Source organism: Triturus cristatus, chromosome 3_1 (assembly GCF_964204655.1).
Source record: "Triturus cristatus chromosome 3_1, aTriCri1.1, whole genome shotgun sequence".
NCBI classification, from domain to species: domain Eukaryota; kingdom Metazoa; phylum Chordata; class Amphibia; order Caudata; family Salamandridae; genus Triturus; species Triturus cristatus.
In genome coordinates this window covers 582,965,059-582,988,356 of record NC_140583.1, presented here as the reverse complement: position 1 = coordinate 582,988,356, position 23,298 = coordinate 582,965,059, and the positions used below count along the sequence as shown (strand labels likewise).

General features: G+C 41.2%; 1 protein-coding gene across 3 annotated transcripts in view; it reads right to left on the bottom strand.

Moving 5' to 3' along the window:
• Window positions 1–23,298, bottom strand: part of MCTP2 (multiple C2 and transmembrane domain containing 2) — a 765,697-nt gene that overhangs the window by 92,670 nt on the left and 649,729 nt on the right. For all 3 annotated transcript variants that reach the window (XM_085644499.1, XM_085644501.1, XM_085644500.1), the window contains one exon: window positions 9,290–9,399. In XM_085644499.1, coding sequence (XP_085500625.1) covers window positions 9,290–9,399 — 110 coding nt within the window. The remainder of the gene's footprint in view (window positions 1–9,289; window positions 9,400–23,298) is intronic.

Here is a 23,298-nt window from a genome sequence, read left to right as displayed (position 1 = left end):
AAGTATCACATACTTTCGATGTAAACTTTGAAAACCTATCTATTCCTGGTTAAGAGATGTTGATCGATCCTCTCAACAGCAATGATATGAACCAACTTAGTGAAGAGAAACTTCCCCCAATGCCCCACTGCCTTTGACGTTTTTTCCAAACAATCAGCCACCTGAAACAAAGCAATGTTTAGTGAAAAACACTTTTTGGAGGTGATCCAGGGCCTACTTCTAGGGTCAATTCAACCCTCCCTCTGGTGACCCACCTACCGTGCTATCTGTCTAGGAAGAGACATCCAGCAGCATGGCAAATGAGGGGAGAGACTGTTGCCCCACATACTGGACTATGCATGTCCTAGAGCATGCAAGCAAGAGGTACACTACCAGTTCTAACAAAACAGGCTGCCACGGAACAGGGCATACAGTGTGCTGCTAATGCCGGCTGAAGGTCATGCTGTGTTCTAAAGTTGACAGGTGGAGAGAGGCCTAGGGACTCTGGAGAGTAGAACTAACTGACATGGTGACAGTGGACCCACCATGTTCTCAAAATATTGGGCATGGGAGAGGATCTGACGTTACGACCAGAGCTGCCAACTTTGGTACTGGAGAACCAGGTTCAAGTCTCGGCATTGGTTCAACATTCTGCTATTCTACCTTAAAGAAAAAAATGAGTGACCTTGTGTAATTTAAGTGGTGCTTATATAAAGCGCTTCAATACCTTCGGTTTGAGCTCATGACATATAAAACTGCAAAAAATGTAATTAGAAACTAAAGGTGTGAGGGAAAGCATAACAATGCACTCCAGACTATCAGCGTGATGGCTCCAAAGTGATGCAATGTCTCCATAATCACTGATGAGCAGTCCATTTGGCTGCAGTGTGCCTCCTATAAAATAAATATGTTGTGATGATTCTCCATGCTGTTAGGATCACCCACCTTTATGCCAGGACACAACTGCTCCTACCTCCCTTACATAAAGGGACTGCCCAGGTGAGATCATGTGTGGATTCTCCTCTACCAAGCGTAAAACATATAATGCCTATGAAAAAAAGACTGAAACAATCATGAGCTGCCAGAAATATCCAAAACAAGTTGCCACCTACATAACAACCACAAATGACAACAAAAACCACTAACTGAAGCTAAGAATTATTTAATAGAAGATGCCATTATCCGGACTTAACATGCAAAAAGTGTGCTGTGGTAAGTTATAATCTTGAGAAACAAATTATGAGGCAAGCTCCTTACGATCTTGCATATTATAAAAACTGTCCGAAATACTCGGCGGGCGGGAGGTGGTGGTGGTGGGTGGTGTGAAAGATCAGCACATCAAGTGGAACAAAATTGTGAGGCGAGCTCTTTATGGTCTCGCATAATATAAAAACAGTCAGAAATACTTGATGGGAGGGAGGTGGTGGTAGAGGGACGGCTGGGAGCTGAAGCTGAACAGCACCAAAGAGCTAGCAGGAAAGAAATAATAAACAGACAGGATGGCGGAGAAGGAGATAGCTGCAGCTTGAGGAGAGGAAGCGAGCGTGGGCATGAGCGAGTTCCTGAGCCTAAACAAGCAAAAATAAAAAGTGTCCTCACAAAGTAATAAATAACATGAAGAGTAAGAGCACATGTAGCAGGGGCAGTACTCATGGGAGGTTACAAAAGTAGAAAAGGAAAGACTACTGAGCATATTAACCAAAGATAAGAAGCCATTTACGAAGGACAGTAAAAGAAGCCAATTCAAAAGAGGGGCTGTGCTTAAAGACCATAATCTAGATACAGCCTGTCTCGAAGAGACACCTAGGCGAGACCTAAAAATTAGAAAATTTATTTCAATGTCAGTTCAAAAGGTTGCTTGTCAAGGAAAGAAAATGCAGCCCCAACCGTCCACTCTGGTTTTAAGCAGTAACTTAATTTTATAACACACAAAGAGGATTGCTTAATCTTTCATAAGCTTCTCAATCGCTGCCAATAGCCAGACCAATTCCCTTCAACTCTTTTTATCTATTGAGAAACCTAATGACCGTTTAGAGTTCAAAACTACTCTGAAAGCAATAATTTACAATGAAGTTGACCAGGGGGCAGATATGAAATTGCTTCTAAAGATGTATACGAGATTGCTTCTAAAGATGTATACATGCAAAGAATTGTTTGAGAGCGCAGAGAGGCCTCCTAGCAGGCATGTTTATTGCTTAAGGCTTCAAAGAAATCAAACCATGTTCAGGTTAGTTCTGTGTTATCCCGATATAAAAAGGAGTTCGTGAAACCAGTTCCAGGGAAACTATTTTCTTGAACTAGATTTCATCCATTTTTCATAATGAATGTTAGAATGTGCACAGTTTTTTGCAAAGGGATTCTACCCTTTTCCTGCAGCCAAAGCTTTCTGCTGGACTATTTACTTCTAAGAATTCCCAGCTATTGCATTCCCCTTGGCACATAAATCCTGCGTAGACATAAGACAATGATCCTGAGAATGATTTTAGAATGCCTTAGGAATAATTCATATTTTTGAGACGATTTTGGAAGGATTCATTTTTTTAATCCTAAGGACAGATCAGTCCAGATGAAATGCTTAAGTGCTACAGAAGACACAGCAAGTTTCAGGCCTCTTGCCTCTATCTACATCTCCCTATTTATACTGAAATGATCATTTACAACTACAATTATAGGTGAGCATAGACATTGACAAAACAGGGAGCTCAGTCTGATAATGCTGTGCCTTCACTTCTCCTTATCCATGGCAAATAGGATACATAAGTAGCCTGCAAGATCACTTGTATAGGTACTGCAGACAACTGTGCCCATAACTAAATAGTGCGGCAATCTGGTTTACTGCTCAACATTTGCTTTCACGATCCTGAGATAGATATGGTATGTTAATGCTTTCAGATGTTAATTTTCCTCACACAGATGCAAAAGATGTGAATTTGATCTGCAACGAATACAGCCAGGATAGTCCCACAAGAAGGCTGACAATTTAAATGAAAAGCTGGGACCACTAGTGATTGGACGAGATTTTTGAATATTTTAGACAGGCCTCAAAGAGTTTAGAAACCATACTTCTAAAGCAGCATCACAGAGCAGAAGCAGAATTAGGATTACATTTTGGAATTAGGTGCAGCAAAATTAATTGCACACAATACTATCCAGACCTACTTTATCCAAACAATTCATAAGATTACAACAAACACCATGATTTTCAAAGTTGTTCATTCAAGAAGTTCTCGTCGACTCAACAACGGCGTTGGTCAGAGGATTCATTCAGTGAAAAGAGGAGAAGAGGGTGAAATGGTGATAGAAAGCATCTTATATCAGGCAAAACATCACATAGTTCAATGACGAGATTCCAATTCTCGCTGAGGCCTTAAGTATATGTTCAATTATTCATTTCAGAGGTCTTCAATCTGGAGAGTGGGCCCTCATGGGGATAACTGAAATCATCATAGGGGAGGAGCAGGCACTGGCCAAGAGGAACGTTATGCTGAAAACAATGAGAAGTAGTGGGACAATTATCCGTCATAACATATTTACCCACACGTTCCCTGGATGAGAGTAGGTGTCAAAGGGGGCAGAGGCCTCAAAATAACCCTCCAAGTCCTTCTTTCATTTCTGATTAAGGATCCCCCTGTGGATACCTTTACACTTTAAGGTGACTAGCCTGACAAAAACATGATGGTAATCATATATTGGATTGCATTTTGTTTAGGGATAACTGATATTACTGTAATGTTTTAAATATTAAATATGCTGAGAGCTACCACTTTTTTTGATATTTGAAATTTTTTATTGCAGGAGATCTGGTGAGCCGTTGAGTTCTGAAATGTGTAATGGCTGAGAAGTTTCTTTCCCCTTCCAATCAATGCATTTGGCTTTGCGCCCACCAGAGGAGAGCTTGTTCTTGCTGAGGGGGGAAAATCACAACATTTTTCAACAAGATTGGTGAAAACATCAATTTGCCAAACGGATCTGCTATCAAACTAAGGTTGCTACGAAACTGAAATGTTATATGATTTGATTTCAGTTACAGACTTAGAAGGTGTTCCTGGTAAACAGAAAGGCAGAGGTGCACATGGGTCTTCTAGTTTCTGTGAGCCATTAGTGCAGCCTAAAGACATCGGACAGTAAAAAATGAGGAATACCAGGAAATAAGAGGTTACCTTTGTCATAATGTGCATCCTTATGGGATTGTTTAGTGGTAGCCTATATAAAAGGCAATATTGAATGCAATCCACTCACTGATTGGACACTAACTCCCATAATCTTCATTATATCTAGCACTCTGTACTAACTGAAAGGAGAGAAGTACCACTATTTAAAAATAGGCAATACATTAAATGCCATAAAAGAATTGACACACTTACATTCTGTAGTTATTTACCATTCTCCCATGTTCTAATTGATCCAGTCTTATATTTCAATGATTTGAAACAAACAAATTACTTAACTGTAATTATTGTTCTTTAAACATGTTGTACCCATACTGTCACATATGGCAGAGGTTCAAGGTAAGAATATATTATTTAGATACAGGGACTGAACCACAGGACATCCTCCAGCAGTGATCCCCCAGCGACCAACGTCTATCATGGATCCTCAACGCCATATACCAGTTGAGTGCCACATTCCACTACTTACCACACATATGCAGGTAACCATTCATTAATATATGCCCAACTTATCTAAATAGATCTTACTGGTGAAAAGCAAGTCGTTGGTTATTTTATACCATAAACATATTACTACAGGACTCTAAAAGACTATGTCTTTCTACTGTTTAGTACAGTTCACCAACACGTTTTCAATAGGGCTTTTCTAAGTGTCCCACAGTCAGAGCATCACATATCCTGACCGCAAGATCATGGATCAATGGTTGTACATAGTTAACGTTGGACTCTCCCAGCCATATTTAATATGCAGTCATAATATTTGAATGCATTTCCAGGGTACTGACGACAAAGAGGTTGAAAACTTCAAAGTTTCCTAAGTGAAGAAACACCGCCTAACTGCATTGCAAAAACGAACATCGATTGATGGAATCCTTGTCCACTTGGTTGTACTTTGGAAACCACAGTGAATATTCCCTCTTTTAGTCACGTGGTCTCAGCCTTGATCCGATGATAAAGAGACTCAGTTGTACTGTCTGCAAAATGTATTAGAGTAAGGATTCCCCAGTAATAGTCTGTACCATAATACTTTGTCAATAAAAGTCAACATTCCTTAGAGATGTGAGGCTCGTGCTTATTTAGTAATTAAAGATAGTGTACTTTGGCCTCTTTTCTGAAAACATGCATCAAACCGTAGCGAAAAGACAGGGAAACTAGAAATAATCTTAGCAATATACTTGGGGCTTCTTCAATGAACGACTATCTCAAAGATAATTGGTAAACAGAGTTATAAATATGTTACACACAACTGGAAAATCCAAGTTAAGGATCAAGAGTCACAGAGAACTCTTGTTCTTGGGACGTCTTGAATGTACCTAAGACGAGGTTCAAATTCAAAGATATAACACACAGAAAAAGAGTTGTCAATCATAACAGGCCACTCTTTATCTGCCAATTAATATTTAGAGTTTTCCTCACATATCTGACATACATAATTGTCAGTGAGGTGGACTACTACAAGACGTATTGCAGAGTAAACCTATCTTGCAAGATGTATAGTCCATACAGATGACTCTGACACCATGTCCTTGGATAATTGCATCCACTGATAAACAAGAGCTACCTGAGCAGAAAAGTGACTTGCTCGATATACTCTCTCCAACCACTGGTCTGGGAAGTCTAACAGTTACACCATCATAACAGACACCATCCTAAACATAAAGGTTTGTGCCTAGGACTGGGTCAGGAGATCTGGACAAACTGGTGTCTTTATGTGTGGTGTTAGAAATTTGCCTTTGTGATCCAAATATATCTTGCCCGATCAGAGTCTAACGGCCTAGTGGTCCCAATTCTTTTTTACAGCAACCTTCATTGTACTAATAACATTGTGACGCTCTCTTAAAATTAAAAATACTTATGGGGTTAGATGTGTCCCCAGAAGGCAAACAGATCTGAATACTGGGAACGGCTAGTCGTGTAAGATATCATCTTGTGCCCTGAAAGATCTCTGATGTTTTCAAGTATTCCACCCCTGTCAAATGTAGATCGGAGAACAAACGTATTGTCCACTGTCAAAAATGCAGAGCATGCTGTTTCTGTGCAATATTTTCACCCTACCTGTGTTTGTTGGTGGAGAATGTTGTGTTACTGCTTCAACCAACATTAGTTGTGCTGCGTTTCCAAGTAGAATGCCTGACAAGAATGACATGTCATGAGCTCCAAAAGAGAGAGATGCATTTTTGATTGCTCCTAGACCAAATGATCACTTTTCAAGAAGTAAACAATATAGGCTCCCGATACAAAATCGAAGATTTCCTGTTCAGTCCTTGAGATTTTAAGATATTACTCTATGTAAATACAGGTTTGTTTTAGGAATAAGGTTAGTAGCATGGGCATTAAGAATATTCCTGCAGCTGCGAGTCAGAAAATAAGCTAATGCATACAAGAGGATGAACAGAGAAGATTTTAATTTGCTCAGGCAATTTCACAGATCCCTGCAATCCCCTTATGTCAATGAACTTGTTATTCCTGCACCTCAGTTTATGCAGCCTCTTACTTTCTGGATCTCCCACCTGCCTTTCTCTCACTTCACCAACAGCCCTTTCCCCACTTGTATTTCTAACACTTGCTTCACCTGGCAGCCTCTTATCACTAATAACACATTTGCATTCTCCAATTAGATCAACAACTTCTATCCTCTTCTGCTTACTCCCATTTCTCCCCATAATCCCACTTCTTTCTTCCTCCACTTCTTTTAAACCCACTACTCACATATTTATTTTGCTGCTTCTCGCAGTGCCTCCCGTTTCCATTTCATTTTCTGACGACATCTTCCAGACGTCACCCTTTATCCCACTTCACCTCCCTTTTCTCTGATATCTCATTTTCCAATATTCTTTCTCCTTCTGATAACTTACTTCCCTGCCTCTTTCTTTTTTTTAACTTATACCACTTTCCCGATTTTCAATTTCTTTCAACCCCACATACCCCACATTGAGGTATAAAGATCTTCTGATATCACATTCTCTCTTTGTGTACCATTTTTTTCTCTTTTTAGTGCACTGGCATTCTTTTCTCAGTCTAATACTTATCCAAGGGCTTCCATTTCCTTAACCACTGCTTTTCTTCCCCTCACCACACTTCCTTTTTTTCTGCTCTTCACACCTCTCTTTTGCACTTTTTGCTTTCTCTAAATTCTACATTTCACCCGATAAACCCACATATCCAACTCAGTGACACTCTTACTCATTTTTACCACTTCTCACCTTTCTTTTTATGTCCACGTTTCTTTATGCTGCCTGCTTTTTCTCTCAAACTTTCCAAATTATTCTTTTTTCATTTTAAATACTTCAATTTTTGTCAACTTACTTCACCTTTCTTCCCCTTGTTATTGTTGTGGTTAAGCACTTTCTGGTAAAAGTGGTTTTTAAAAAAAAGATTTTTCTGGAATAAATAACGTTTCTTGTAATGTTGGTATTAAGGTACTAATTAAATGTTGCACAAAATAATTTTATGTAAAATAACACTCACAAATCTGTGTTTATAGGCCAAGTTGAGCCCTAAAGAATTTCAAAATTAGAAAGAGACCCAGATTAAGATAACACAAATAAAATTAATTATTTGTATGGATATGTTGGTATTTATATAGCACGAACCTATCTCAGGAACAACAGAGCTCTGTATATTAGTTGGAGGAATGGGAGACGATCTACAAGATTGTGTACATCGATTGGACATTACACAAGTAGAATTCAAAGATTACATTTCACATTTTTAGGCAGACTGAGATTAAGGGCCCAAGTGCCAGTTTCCAAGGGGCAAGGGCGGGTCTTACTCCACCGCCATGGCGCTGCAACGCTGAGACATGCCGCTGCCTGCCCGCCATATTACAATTTATTTGTAGTCTGGATGGCGGCATGGCGTTCCCAGGGCGGTGCCTCTCCGCAATGGAAATGCCTCACAAGGTTCCTGCAAGGCATGGACTTAAAGGTCTATGCCATGCAGGAACTCTTCTGCATGCACACAGGGGGGCACACATTATGCCCCCCTGTGTGCATGCACAAGCAGGAGGCGGCACAGGGAGCCCTCTACGGCCCCCTTTGTTTAAGCTTCACCATGGTTGACATGGAGGAGTAACCTCTATGTCACCGCCAGCAGAGAAGAAACTCACAATATGCCTGACGGGACCATGACGGTCCCTCAATGTATAATGCAGCCTCTGACCACTGCGCAACTCCAGGGAACGGTGGCTCCGTGGCGGCAGTGAGGGTCCCAGGGTGATCTGACTGCACAACTCGTATTGGGGCGGTCGGACTGCCAGTGGATGGACTGCCACAGCTGCTCCACCATAGACTGGAAGTCCTGGATCGTGGTGACGTGTGAGTGGCGGTCCAGCCACCGCTGCACCGGTGGTTTGATCACCCCATTACGAGTTGATTGGTTGGACCGCCCTTGGACTGCTGATGCTGCCTTTCTCTCGAGATGGTGTGGCAGTCAGAGGCCGCAGTATGCTTGGCAGGACCGCCGAGGTCCCGCCAAGCATATTACGAGTTTCCTCTCTGCCACCGGAGACATGGAGGTTCCTCCTCCATGTCAACTTTGGTGGAGAGGAAACAAGGGCCTCCTACGCCTCCTCCACTTGTGCATGCACACAAGGCGGCATTACGCGTGCCCCTCTGTGTGTATGCACTAAAGGTCCTGCACAGCATGAACTTATCAATGCATGCCATTTTTATAAAGGCACTACAGTCTTTGAGAGAGGCACCGCCCTGGGAACGCCACGCCACCTGCCCACCAGACTAAAACCATTTGTAATCTGGCGGGTTGCGGAAAGTCTCGTTAGTGCGGGGGCACAGCAGAGTAGTACCACACTTCCTCGCACTGCCAAATTTATAATCGGGCCCCAAGTGTTTCGCCCAGAATCACATTCTGTTGAATTAAGTCCCATGGTCGGGATTCGAACCAAGGTTCAAATTTGGCAGCTCTAGTATCAAAGATACATGAAGGCTAGAACATATGCACCACAAGGGGTCAACAGTGTGATGATTGTATCAAATAAACACGATATATGAACTGGATGATGGACGACTGATGACTATGAACTGGAAACATCTACATTTCAGCCACTCAGAAGTAAACCAGGTATGTTTTATCTAAGAAATATGAAATGTTTATAACTTAAAGGTCACCAATTTTAAACTTACTTTTTAATTCTTTCTCCAAATGATGCAATTTCTTCCAAAACATTTTGAACCGTTATGACAACATCTTGGACCATGTAAATTCTTTCAATAATACCCTTTTTTTCAGACTCCTGTAAATATAAATAAATTACTTTTTTGGTTGCAGTCATGCATTGATAGCATAGTAACATATTACATTCCCTGTTTATTATAGTGGTGGATAAAATGATATCATTTTTTTCCATGGGTAATATGCATAAATTATGGCGAATTCATGCATTTTACCTGAATTATTCTTGGACGGGTGTCTGCTCAAAATCTAATGTAAGATATGCCATCCAGCTCAAAAGTCAAGCTAGAGATGTACTTGAAATTTTGGGCTAGCCCTTTTGAAACATTTTTTATTAAAACTTGTCTTCGCAGGCAAAAAGTATGTGAAAACAGTAGGCAAAAGAAAAAGCAAAAATTATGTTAAATGCACAAAACCCAGAACTGAGATTATACAAGATTATGGTCACATAAAAAAATCTGCTCGGGTTTAGTGAACGGTCATTTGTTTGACACTACAAAAAATGCCTACGGGTGGGAAGAAGTTCAGCACTCAAATCATGAGTACCCTCATTCCACTAGAGTCTTGTATAGCTCTGGGGCCATTTACGTGGTGACATTATAGTTTATCTGAAAGTGGTATGCTCTCTGACTACTAAGCAGGCAATTATGGTGGTTGATGAGGGTGGGGTTTGATAACGAGAAGTAGGGTTCCTGGAAAAGGGGTCTGTAATTCCCTGTCTCTTCTCAGCCACCAACAAATACAATAGAATAGAGGTGTAGCGGTGTGGAGGATACACAGAGAGAGAGAAAGGATACTTTTCTGGGTGTACATATCACTGATTGAAGTGGGGGAAAAGGATGGGGTTGGTGCTTCACAGAATGATGTGAGAAATGCTTGACCATCAATACCTTTGGCACATCCTGATAGGGAACACATACGATCGCATTGAGTAAACAATTCTAGATTCAAATTTCCTCTTTGCCCTATCCCCAATTATTTGTTTCACAACTGTTACCTTACAACAAAGAAAAACAGAAGGCTAGTAGTTTTGCAAAGATAAAATGCTTGCTAAACTCATACATTAAGTTAAGGGTATCTTCAAATGGGTGTCTCCATATCCTAGCTATTTATGCATGATAATGTAATTGTGTATTCCTGAAGTGTACAATGGCACTACAGTCAACATGTACACAACCTGACATCACATTTAAAGCAGTCGTATTTGATTCCTTTTCACAAGAAAAGGTTTTTGGCTACAGACATCCCAATTTCACATAAACAAAATTCGCAGCTTTTGCTATGACAGATATAACCAATACTTTTTCTTGGATTAGACGCTTTGGTAGATTGTGTTTACTACACTTTGTGATCCAGCATCTCATTAGCTGCAGAACAACCTTGATATACTGTTGTCTGCTTTGTGTGACTCCAGAATCCCTACTTGGTGTTACTGCCTTAAATTGCAATCAGTGACTTTACGCTTAACACACGGTGTCTGATACATAACGGTTCAGAACCCTGAAACTTGTTATCAAGAGACACATATTCTCTTGAAGAAGTAATGAAAATGGGAGAATAAATCAGGTACGGCAAGGCATCCCTTTTTCCAACTAACTGATCTATCAGTATAGTTTTCTATTTATTTATAAATTGTTATATAGTGCAGACATTGCCCAAAGGTGCTAGAGCGCTTTACAATGAACAAGGTTAGTTGCAAAGAAGCAGGATTATAAACACATCAGATCACAAGTCATACAAAAGGCACAGATTATATATTACTGAGATGTCTGTACATTACTGGAGATAGCAGCTTGCCTAAAATGCCCAAATCGAATAGTTAAAGCCATGATAAGCGTCATTGTTGCAACTACACAAAATATCTTTGAAGGAGGAGGGCTTTCAATTCTGATCTGAAGACAGCCCCCAAACTTATGGTGCACATGTTCGGTGATAACAAGTTCAATATTCTGGTTGCCCTTCCTGAGAATGATGGTTCCACGAGTTTTTCCTTTTTGAAAATGTTGGGGTTTTCAAGTAGCAGTGTTTTGACATTTCCCGATAGTCTGGTATCCCCAAAGATCTGGAATTTGTCAGCCAGGTAGCTTGGAGTAGACGTATGTAGAACCTTGTGTGTAAACACGCTGTGTTATATAAGGGCCTGGCTTCGAAGGGCAGCCAGCTGAGTGTAAGTAGCATAGGAGTGTAGCAATCATTTCTTTTGGCCACGTAAATGAAGCATTCTGACAATGAAGGCTAGATTAAGGGAGAGAGCGGTGCATCTAAGGGAGTTCGGTCAGGAGAGAGTTGCAGTAGTAGAGTCTTGAGAGCACCAAAGAATGGACTACATTTTACAAATCTTGCTCTGGAATAATGCAGCGTATTCCCCCCCGAGAAGGCCTAGTTGAAATTGTGTATTTTTGGCCATGGTGTTGATTTGAAATTGAAGAGTTAATCTTATCTAGGATGACTCCTAGGGATTTTGAGCTGTCAACAATGGTGGGTTTACTATTTAGGATGTTGAGCGTGTCCATCCACAGTTAAATGATCAATCTTTGCAATCACTGCAGAGTGACAAGCATTCTTTGGAGTCCTAGGGGAAATAAAGATGCCCTTACATGTAAAATGGATACTTCGAAAAAGACTATGTACCACTTTTCCTGAACACTTGAATCCCATATTCAAAACCGACAGAGAAAAGATTGTACTTTGCATTAAAAAAATGTGAATTATCCTGTTGTAGAGAACTGCAAACTGCGTTTGGATACAAGCAACTGCTGCACCCCTTTTAGGGAGTACTAAAAAGTGATACATGGAATCCAGGGAGAGTTACAATTGAAACACTCACTGGGCAGTCAGGATATGTTAAAGCTCAACCACCCACTTGTTGCCATGGGATCTGCCAGTGCTTAATTTGTGGCAGTGGTTGCACATGGTGAACAGCTCTGTTTTCTGAGAGGAGCAATACTTTTGTTCAACAAACTTTGGCCAAGAGCAAGACAGAGAAAGGCCAACAAGTCAAATAAAAGGAGGTAAGAAAGACAGGAAAACAGTGACAGAGAGAGAAAACAGGGCAGGGAAACAACATACAAAAGTGAGATAGAGAGACAGAAATCAGAGGATGATAGAAGAAAGAAGAATGAGGTGGAGACTAGCCAACGTTGGTGTTTGCTAACCCCGGCATTCGTCAGCACTGGTGGCAGGCTCCTAAAAAATAAGTCGTGCCCCTTCACCTATGCATATATATTTATATGTATGTACATTGTTATGAATTAAGCACTGGGATCCCATATGGACAGTGTCGTAGGTCGCAACGTTCTAGGATCTACGGAAACAGATGAAGGTGTCCGTTCCACTCTACAGTTCAAGGTCAGTCTTGTAATTTCAACTTCACGTGGAAACAAATTATGAGTGTTGAGCAGACTTCCACAGATTTGTGCTGTGATTTTCACTGGCAATTGACTTGACCATAGTCATTGGCAACATCCCAGCACTTTCCTTCAAAACAACCCTTTTTTCCTATATTTTGTACACTGCCTCTTTCAGTTGATGTGAGTAGCTGGAATTCCTTCCACACTGAGAAGCACTATTCATTGTGCCCTGAAGGTCACCTCGCAGCTCTTTCTTCACTGACAATGAATTCAAGCCTATGACAGGCACATGAGGAAACTTTCTTGTCATCTCAGCAGAAAAGTATCACCAACCCCCCACCGCCGGGGGCAACCACCCAGGATGTCCCGGCCTGAGGCTATGTCTGAGAGTGCAGCTGGGGAACTTGCTTCTTGCCAGCTGTCTAGTGTCTCTTTCAGTATAAGGGGAGACTTAAAACCAGCAGCGATGCTTCTCAAGGGGTATTGTTGAACGATGAATCCTGACTGAGAGCCCGTGCGCACTGAGGGTTCGACAAAATGGCCTCACATTCTAAGAGGACGCCTGCGGAGGAAAAAGCAGGACATTCAATAACTAGTTCCACCCAGATTTTTTACTCTGCATTATGATACAGCAATGGAGTCTTTGTCTGCCTTGTAGCAATCACAAACCTCTACATATCCCCAAAATAAGTTAGGCAATTAACAATCTGTCATGGGGCTTTCTGTTTATATAACAGTCTCTGTCCATCAAACTCGGGCCTCGGGCTAACAATTACAAGGCTGTCTTTTCAATGAGGGTCCAATAGGCACTTAGTAATTGAAAGGATGAAAACAAACAGTCTTTGCAAAGGTTATAGCTGCTCCTGGTCCACTGACACGCGACGTTCGGCGTCAGGCATTGCAATTTTAATGCAGAAATGTCGTGCAAGCGTTGGTGTGCAGTGGTGTTCACCATGTGAATATGATATGAACTAAGAGGAACGCAGCCGAGACTAGCACGATTGATGGATTCGTGCGGGGCCTGCTGTCCTCGCCAACCAAACTCCACAAGCACCTTTGGCCCACTGGTTTCAAGGGCAGGTGTGCACTGCCACTGCACGCAGGGTCATGTGGCAGCCCCAGATGCAGCCTCTTGACTTTGCACACTGCAGACCGATTTAGAAATGTGGTGTTGGAACAATTTACCGACTACAGTATAACTTTTGCAGTAACTTGCATTGTGTTATGAAAAAAGCAACAGTGACTTACTGTGAAATCACAATCATATGTTCCCTCTTGCAGGAGTATGTGTTGCACAGTAGCATTTCCAGCTCGTGTTTAGACGCTCAAAACGTAAACTAGCTCCAGAAGTGCAAGAACTTCAAACACACACACTCACTATACGCAGATGGGCAGAGGGTGATATTCGATTTATTACCATTTTTATTAAGTGAGAGCAGGGGCCATGAATCAGAAAAAGAGATGCCCCTCCCTCCGTAAAGATAAAAAAACACAGCATATTATATTCTGCATATATGGTTTATATCATGTCGTTTTTTATTTGCATTTGTTTTAAAAAAAGATATTTAAGACGGTATATGTGCAGTACGTTAACATCACACTGCAGAAGCCTAGTAAGTATTAGGAGAATGTGTAAAGAAAATTGTAATATGCAACGTGTGAGCCAGTAAACAGTGTTTTTCACAAGCCGAGGTCGCTCTATTGTGGCAATAGACCGCAGTAAATGAATCTGTGTTTATTATTTCAGTTGCTCCACATAAGTGTTATCAGGTCACATTTATTTTCACCGCTGTGGCATAACTGTATGTATTTATTCAATGGCGCAAATAAACCGTAGGTTACAATCTTTACATTATGGACCAAACCATTAACCATTCAGATTTCATAACATTATTACCGTTTTATTTATTTATTTTTTACCATTAGCATATCTCCACATATCTTGAAGCTCACATTAGTGCTTTTCTTAGAAGTGAAAAAAATCAGATTAATCTAGGACCCACTCTAAAAAAAATATTTCTCAAGTTCAATGACCATATTGAAAAATGCAACAAAGAAACAGTGCTACACACGGAGCGAGCCTGAGACAGATTGTGTGGTACAGGTCTGTTTGCAGAAAAAAACAAAAAAAGGGATGGATAGAATACTTGAAATAATCACGGCCAATGGTAACTACTCTGGGACACATTACAGCCCATCATTTGTTTGCTCATAGTGCCAAGATGGACAGGGACCATCCATGGTCAAATCAGGTCGGTCCAGCTCCAATAGGAATAGCCCGTCCCATCTGAGTAGGAACAGGAGCAACACATGGTGTTGTGTCAGCACTGTTAGATCTCCCCGTTTGGGCACAGTTTAAATCCTATGGCACAATGTGCTATGGGACCCGAAGGAGACAATGCAGCTGTGGCTTCTCTTCAAAAAACAACAAAATGTAAATGGATGAAACAATTGACCTAATCTCAGCTCCTGCTTGTTACTCCATTATTGCAATGAGGAGCCTCAAATCGATTAAAGCCTTTCTGGCGAAGCTTGCTGCTTGTGCCACTGAGAAAGAAGAAGGTATGGAGAGAAGAGGGCATCAGCAGCTAAACATGACGTACAACAAGGTGCAGAGTGGCACAAAAGATTGGCCCGCCAACACACTAAAGGTTATGGAGGAATGCTAGCACTAAGTCTAGGCACTGGCAATACACTCGGGTAGCATTCCAACCCATCATTCATTTGCCATCTCTGCTACCTCCGTAAGGAGCCGGCCATATTTAAATTTGTCTTGACCCTCCCCCATTGGGTACAGGCCAGCCCGAACTGCCTGGCCCGGTCCTCCCTGAGCCTGAACAGTAGCAACCCAAGGCCAGTTTCGTCCTGAATGCTGTCTCAAGAGATTGCCAGTGATAACTCTTACTGCAAGCATTCCTCTCATCACCTTTTGTTTGTTTGACTTAAAGTGGGCCTCCGTTGAATAAAAAAACATTTTATTAATGGGTTATTCTGCATGGGGAATTTACAACGATGAAGTCTTTAGACTGAATTAACGATAGCAGCTTTATTAAAGGAATGTTTTATTTAGTAACATAGTTCAGAGCGACAAAAAAAAAAAATCAGCTCAAGAAATCAATGTAATAAATCAGGTGTTACAAACGGACAAAGCAATTCTAGAGGAGGCATTTAACATTTTTCAGCTCAAATGAATATTGTCATCACTGAGCACCAGTAGCATGACCTTGGAAATGCCCATATTCAGGGCCTTGGAAATGTACCCCAATCGAGAGGGAGGCAAATAGTAAAGTTATTTGGAAAAACACCTCTTGTTGCACATTTCTTACAGGACGTTTCGCTTGTCCATGCTGATTTGGAAAAAACATCTCTAAAACAGTGATTCCTAATTTTCGAAGTTGCTTTTTATTTAGTTAGCCCTGAGGCAAAATCTATGGTCCAGGTTTATTTGGGGAAAAAAACAAGATGGGCTGAAGGCTGCAAATAATCTAAGCCACTGGTAATTCATCAGGGCAGCATTAAAATCCATCTTGTTTTGCTCATGATGCAAAGACAGACTTAGACCAATGTAAATGTAATGTCAAGGTACTTATAGAGCGCACTGTCACCAGACGGCCACCTTGCGGTGTCGCCTTTGCGGTTTCCTGGCGCTGATACTCATACCGCTGTGGAACCCCTCCTGGCTTTCCCTGTGAAGTGTCTACTCCTGGGCACCCCCAGGGTGGATCCAGGCATCCTTAGCGCTGTTGGGGCCGGTGTGGAGGCTAAGCAAGCTATTGCCCAGAGTTGCAGCGTGGGGCCCGTGATTAGAATTGGCACCGAGGCAAGAATAGACAGGTCCGAGGAAATTGAGCCAGAGTCCCGCCGAGGCGGGAATCGAACCCTGGTCCCTGGCCAGAACTCTGCTTCAGGGTCTGCCGCTCTAACCATTGAGCCACACTCCTCCACACCACTGAGCCACACTCCTCCAATCATATTCAAATAATCGTTGGTCCTGCTACTAACGGAACATCCCAGTCTAGCAAGGCCATGTCTCCTCAGAGAGGAGCACATAGTCGACTGTTTTCAGCATTGTAGGACATCATCTCAGAGATACAGCTTTAGTCTTACTACAGAGTGAGCTACAAGACCGGTATCTGGGTAGCAACACTGGAGCGGGGCTTTTCTATGAAATAGGTGAAGAAACAATTCCTGTACCATTCACTGTTGCTCCACATGGGAAATTAGAAGTTCAATCCTATAAGGATTTGGCGAGGTGGAGAAGCACTCCAGGTCATCTGCAAGCGATGTGTTAAAAAGCCTAGAAGGGGCAAAGGCGTATCTGCTGTTGCAGAACATCAACTTTGCATCAACCCCTCTAGTCACTGCATGACAATTAATACTGAAGGCTCCTTTAGGAGAAACCTCAGAATGTGCAGCAGTAGTTGTGAAGAAAAAGAAAAAAACAATCCCCACATAAGCATATTTGCAATATATTGCCTGGACTTCAAAACAAACATCTGGTGCGGAAAGAAGAATCCCAGGGTTGAGAATGTGAAGAGAGAAGAACGTTATTGTTTGTTTCATCAATAAACAACAATGTAAAAAAAGTTTTAAAGTGGCTGTTTGTCACAAACGTTCGAAAAACAGAAAGAAAACATAAAAAAGAGCAAAACAATCTAAAATAAAATAAAAAACAAGCCTCCCCAAAATAAATAGTTCTTTTGAGATACTATCAATATATCTGAAAATGATCTTGTTTCTGTGAACAACTCACAGTGGGCTGGGTGCAGGGCCCAGTCATAGGCCAAGCCATGCAGCCTTTTCCATAGTGCATGGTTGAAGGCCATTCGTGGTGCATTGGGCAAAATGCCGGGCCTTTGTGGAACTCCTGCTGCACACCAGTGAAGACCATACATTGCTGGGGTTGACTGCCACAGATGGTTGGGCACAGGACCTGGCCAAAGTCACTCCTTGTGGCCAAACCCCACTGAGCACAGCCAAAGCAATGAAGAGAATAATTTCAAAGATGCTGGATGGATTATCTTATAAAAACTGAAATTCACTGAGATAACTATTGTTAAAATAAAGTTCTGATTGGAATCACTTATAGCACCATATCATATGTTTAGAAAAACCATTGAACAATTCACAGTTAAGTGAAGTTATGTTATAAAACAAAACTCAAAAACCACTGAAATTCACCAGTAAAGGTTAGTTATCCAATCCATAAATCTCACTTCAGTCACGTAACCAAAATGCGCCAACCAAATGCTGTAGGAAGAAAACTCATACTTACAGGGAAACACGAATAATGGAAAATATTTCATGGAGCCCTGTAAAATATTGGTTTCGTCATAATAAAGATTGCCCCTAAGCCGCTCTGCAGCCTTACCATGTTGAGGGCTTCTAGGATTAGGTGGTATGTGGGACTAAATTATACATTCTAAATTTTGAAAAAAAATGAAATAATGCGGCTCTGTCCCCGGCAGTATTATTTTCATCCATTTGAGGTAGAAACACGAGTGATGTAATTTGTGTGGTCATAAGCAGTGCATGGCGGGGAGAGCAGGTTATAGTTAGCACTTCTATCTATAACTGGTGAATTTCTGGGTTTTTTTTAGCTCAAAGTGTTAATGTTGACAAGTTCACCCATACATAACGTTGCTTTAACCTTTGTTTTTTCAGCGTAATTTCTAGGTTTCTTTTAGAGTAAAGTAATATTTAATTACAATACATAAATCATACCCTCCGCATGCAGCCAACCCCACGCTGTGCACCATCTTCAGCCGTGCGCTGCCGGGGGCTGGCCGCAGGACCCGGCCCTGGGGACCCCATTACCCAGGACCCTTTTTTTTTTTTTAAAGAGGGGTGGCTGCGTGCCTCTCCACCAAAGCCCCATTAGGCCCTTGGGAACCCATCCCCTAGGGCTGATGTTTATATTTAAAGGGAAGGGGGATCTTCCGCAGATAGTTACTGAGCCGGCCCTGAGGAATGGGGGTAATACACCATCCTCCCTTCTACCCACAAATTTTCCTTCTCAGGAAACTAATTAACCCCTTATCATAGTTAATGCATCCCTTTCACAGACCATCTTAACTAGCAAGCAGAAAACAGATCATCATTTTATCCTGTCCTATACAAAATAAAGTAAATTTGGGCCCAAAGTAACTCATCAGCTAGAAATCCTTTATGCTTCTTATATTTCTTGGGAAGATACCAGAAAATGTAGTGACCATTCACCTGGAAGAACAAATCCTCCATGACAATCAGGCAGGCTTCAGGCAACAATGACATGCTAAAACGCTCATATAATGAAACCAATGGATGATGATGATAATATATGGACATGGGAGTACCCAGAAAAATACACACGCTTGGAAACATATGCCATGTGGCATAGAGATACCAAGGCAACAAAGTCTAACTTGCCTGGGGAGGATTGGTAGGCAGAGTTCCATACACCCATAAAAACAATTAAAATTCATGGGAAAAAGCACATTTTAAAACCTCTTTTCCAGGAACTTGACAAAAACTATAACCTTTCCAGGCAGTTGTTAAATGACACTCATGTAATAAAAATAATTCGAGGTTAATAATTTTCATTTGCTTGGGAAGTCAATCTCAGAAAAATTCTGAAATAATGGGGTCAAATTATGTATTTACAGCACAATCTTCATATAGTTTCAATAAAAAAAGAATACGTTTTACCATCTATTCTGAAGAGGCCTTCATTAAATAGTTCAAAAATGTAATGGTGTATCTGACCCTAGAAGACTGATCCTCCCACGGGGTATTGGGGGTTCACTTATATACTCCTGGTAAAGATAGAGAGCAAAATGAAGATTTTTTTCAGTCTAATTTTGATGCAAACGGTTACTTGAAATTGCTTACTTTATGTTTCAAGATGCACATAGCGTCTCACTTGGCTCCTGCTCTCATCTCCTTTCATAGACCTATAGTAACCCCTCCAAGTACTCTTTCTGGGATATGTATCATAATTGAGAATTTACTTGCACAGGTTGAGAAAATAAAATATTTACACAGATCGTGTATTATCTGTCATTTGACAGAAGGACTACCCCTCAAGTTAGACTGATCACATATGCTCAGACACCCAACCTTACAACCAGGTACAGACAGCTGACGAAATCCTATGGATCTAGCAATCATACAGACATTCACCTCAATCACAGCTCGATCATTACGGAGATTAAAATGCCTAGACATGAATGATGACTGGTGTAGCAGCAAGTGCTCTTTGGCATCAAGGAAATACCATCAACAATATGTGGCTCTAGTTCACCACGAAGGGTCTCTTACGTATTTGCTTAAAACTTAATATGGGAATGCAATGATGCGGTTCCCTCAGATCAGTTTGGCATTTCCTGATAAAATACATATGTTGCTTTCAAATACAATATTTATTTTTCAGATAAATCCAACCAAGTCCTCCAAACTAAAGACTGTACAATTTTTAATGTTAGTTCTGTCATGAAAATGCTAGCTTTTTCTTTTTTTTTTTTACTAAATCCGCTAATTATGTGCCAAAAACCAACTTGCCGATGTCATCAAGTGTGCTACTTTACCACAAAGATAGAAACAATCTCATATGCCAAGCATCACAATTCATAGATGTCCATAACTTAGAATCCCCACCTAATTACAAAATGCTCTTATATGTATGGATACTATATGCTAATGAAGGTAAACATTATGTCTTGGATGGTAACAGTAGTGGCTGGGATGCCAACAACATGCAAAACGTATCCAGTGCATTTCATGCTCATCATTGTGCCAGGGATGACCAACAAGATGTGTAGAATTACCATAAAATGGCAATCAGAACCACCTTTTGTAAGTGCTGCTGCAATGCCAAAAAATAAGCCATAAATAGTTAACTTATGCCAGGCCTCCTTCATACCTAGAATACTCACAATATGCAATGGAGGGCCACTTTGTGCCAGAGCCAGAATCATCACTGAACTGGCCACAGGATGCCACGGAGGGCTAGCAGAATGCCTCCAGCGACTGCAATACACCACAGAGGTCTAATTGATGCCACCATATCCTCTTACTTTCACATGTCTTCTTATTTCTACCCAAATTCTTTTAGACCTCTCTTCCCTTTTCTGTTTGTTTTTACTTTGCCTTTCCGTTTGTCACTATGAACGTTGTCTTTTCTTTTCCATATTAATCATTTCAGTGTTGCTTTGTGCGATTCCTTTGCCACGCTTGGGTTTCCAACTCACATCTCTGTCATCCAGTGATATTCATTAGCCCGCGTCTGGAGGTCTGGATGTTACAGTACATATGGTCCGTAAACAATAATTTGTTTGATCCAGTAAAATCTGCATCCGCAAAGTAGAGACTTCTAGACAACCTTATCTGTAGATCACAACTATGATCTCCTGAGATCACAACTATGATCTCCTGGCACTGCTGTTAATTTCTCTGCGGCCTTCCGCATAGTTAACCGCCAGACACAAATAAGCATCCTCCCACTTGCGTGGGATTTTATGGCATTCTACTTCATTGGTTATCCTACCTGTCCACTTACCACTCATTTACAGCAACCAATGTTTCAAGGGGGACATTACCAAAAGCATCCATATAGCTAGCAGATACAAGATATCACTCCAGCAGAACATAGAAGCCTGCTTATTGTAGAATAATTTCAGAACTATCTAGAGCTCAAGCATTGTCCTTCTCTCACCTGGATGATGACGGCATCCTAGTTGTTCTAGTATGGATCCCCAGAAAGACGTAATCTATGACATAGCTTGCCTCATCACTGGACTATAGAATTTGACTATATCACAACAACTCCAAAGGATCTCAAATGACTATCTCAACAAACACTTATCAACCTCGGCTGCCTAAAATACATAGCAGTAATATATAATGCACCACATTACATGACCAAAAATATCAGGAAGAATCCACAACACATGAAAACAAAATATCAGCAGCATATAAAGCAAGAAATGCGAAACGGAACACAGGCTCACCAAGCTAGTACCACCGGCTTTAGTCTATAAAAACCACTGACTCTCTTATGTACACAGATGTGAATCATTTCCCATCCTTCAGTACAGAGTTCCACAGCTTTTTAGCATTAGGAATTCCATTACCTACATACAGGTGACTTGCTTTTGAAGGGAGGCAGGTCTGAGACGCATGAGTGATCATACCCCTAATCCCAATGTATCTCCTTTGCAGTACAGCAGCATGGAAAGAAGCATACAGTCAACTTTAGTACCTTAAAAGAAAGAGAAGTAACTTTGCCGCCTACAAAATCAGATGATAAATCCTAGGAACAAAGGTGTTGTTTCATCATTTAGAGTCTGTTTAGTTTCCCACTCAATGCTGTGTAAGTGAAGAATGTATGTTTCAGACATGCCTCATAAGCACTTTGATATACTCATTTCGAGATTACACGTGGACAAGGATCCCATTATGTGAACTCAGTAGTTACAAGGGAACAACAAACATGTATTATGGCAACTCTGTGGGGCAATGTCTTGGCATGATAGTTCTTTAGGAGGCCATTATATGGTCCACCAGATTGTGATAAAATATTTTAAATTAGCAGTGATTTCCGATCTACATTTTTGTGCTGAGTGACATTAACCCTGATAAAGCTTTTGGTCTGGACATATTTTGGATTCTTTTACAGCTTTTCAGATGAGCATTGTTTGTCTAGTGTCAGTCATGTACTGTTAGGCATGCCATGCTTGTAAGGAATACATAATGTACTAGGTGGCAGATTCATATATTTCCAGTTTTGATGGGATGTGATTTCCTCTGTAGTGGGAAATCCTTAACTCCTGGCTGATGCCATGATAAGTATTTTATAACTATTTCTGAAAACCAATGAGTATTTACTCAGTACATCTGAAAAATGCATACAACTCAATATTTGCTTCATCTTAAAAAATGCATTCGTGGCTCTGCTCAAACTATGTTGGGAGGAGCTGGGTTGCTCGACAACATGCGACTCCCTTCTCTCACTCCTCGTGGTGCTGGGGACATGTCCGTGGCTGCCACTTTTTTTTTTTTTTTTTTTTATCAAAAATTGCCTGCACTAGGGGTCGCACAGAAAGACAGGATGCAGACGAGTTTGGGTCTCACTGCTCAGAGAACGGACTCTGCATTACTTATGTCTTACAAAGGAGTCCAACAAGCATGGGAAGGGGCTGAACGTCACGCAGCCAGAGAAATGCTGGGAAAGTGTCTCTTCATTTAGGAGAAGTGGGCCGTTTCCCAGCATGCTCTTATCTTTGGCTGCGACATTTGCTGGACACTGGAGTGCGAGCAACGCAATCCTGTCACTTTACAGATGGGAAGTCGAGGTAAAAAGGGAGATAGGCAGCTCTTCTGTTTTTGAACTGCATACTCTGGATGGTTAGAATTTATAAACAAGAACTCTCTCCCAGGGCGAGTTACAATGTCCAGAAGCATGGTCTGCCTTGTTTAACAAGCGCCAGAATCTAGAAAAGCGGTCGGCATGAGAGGATTGTGACAGCGCACGACCTACTTATGACGTGAAACAGAAACCGGGACATTTCAAATCCCACGATGAACACCAGTCTACTTTGGGCACTGAGAAAAAGGACATGGAGAAAATGAAG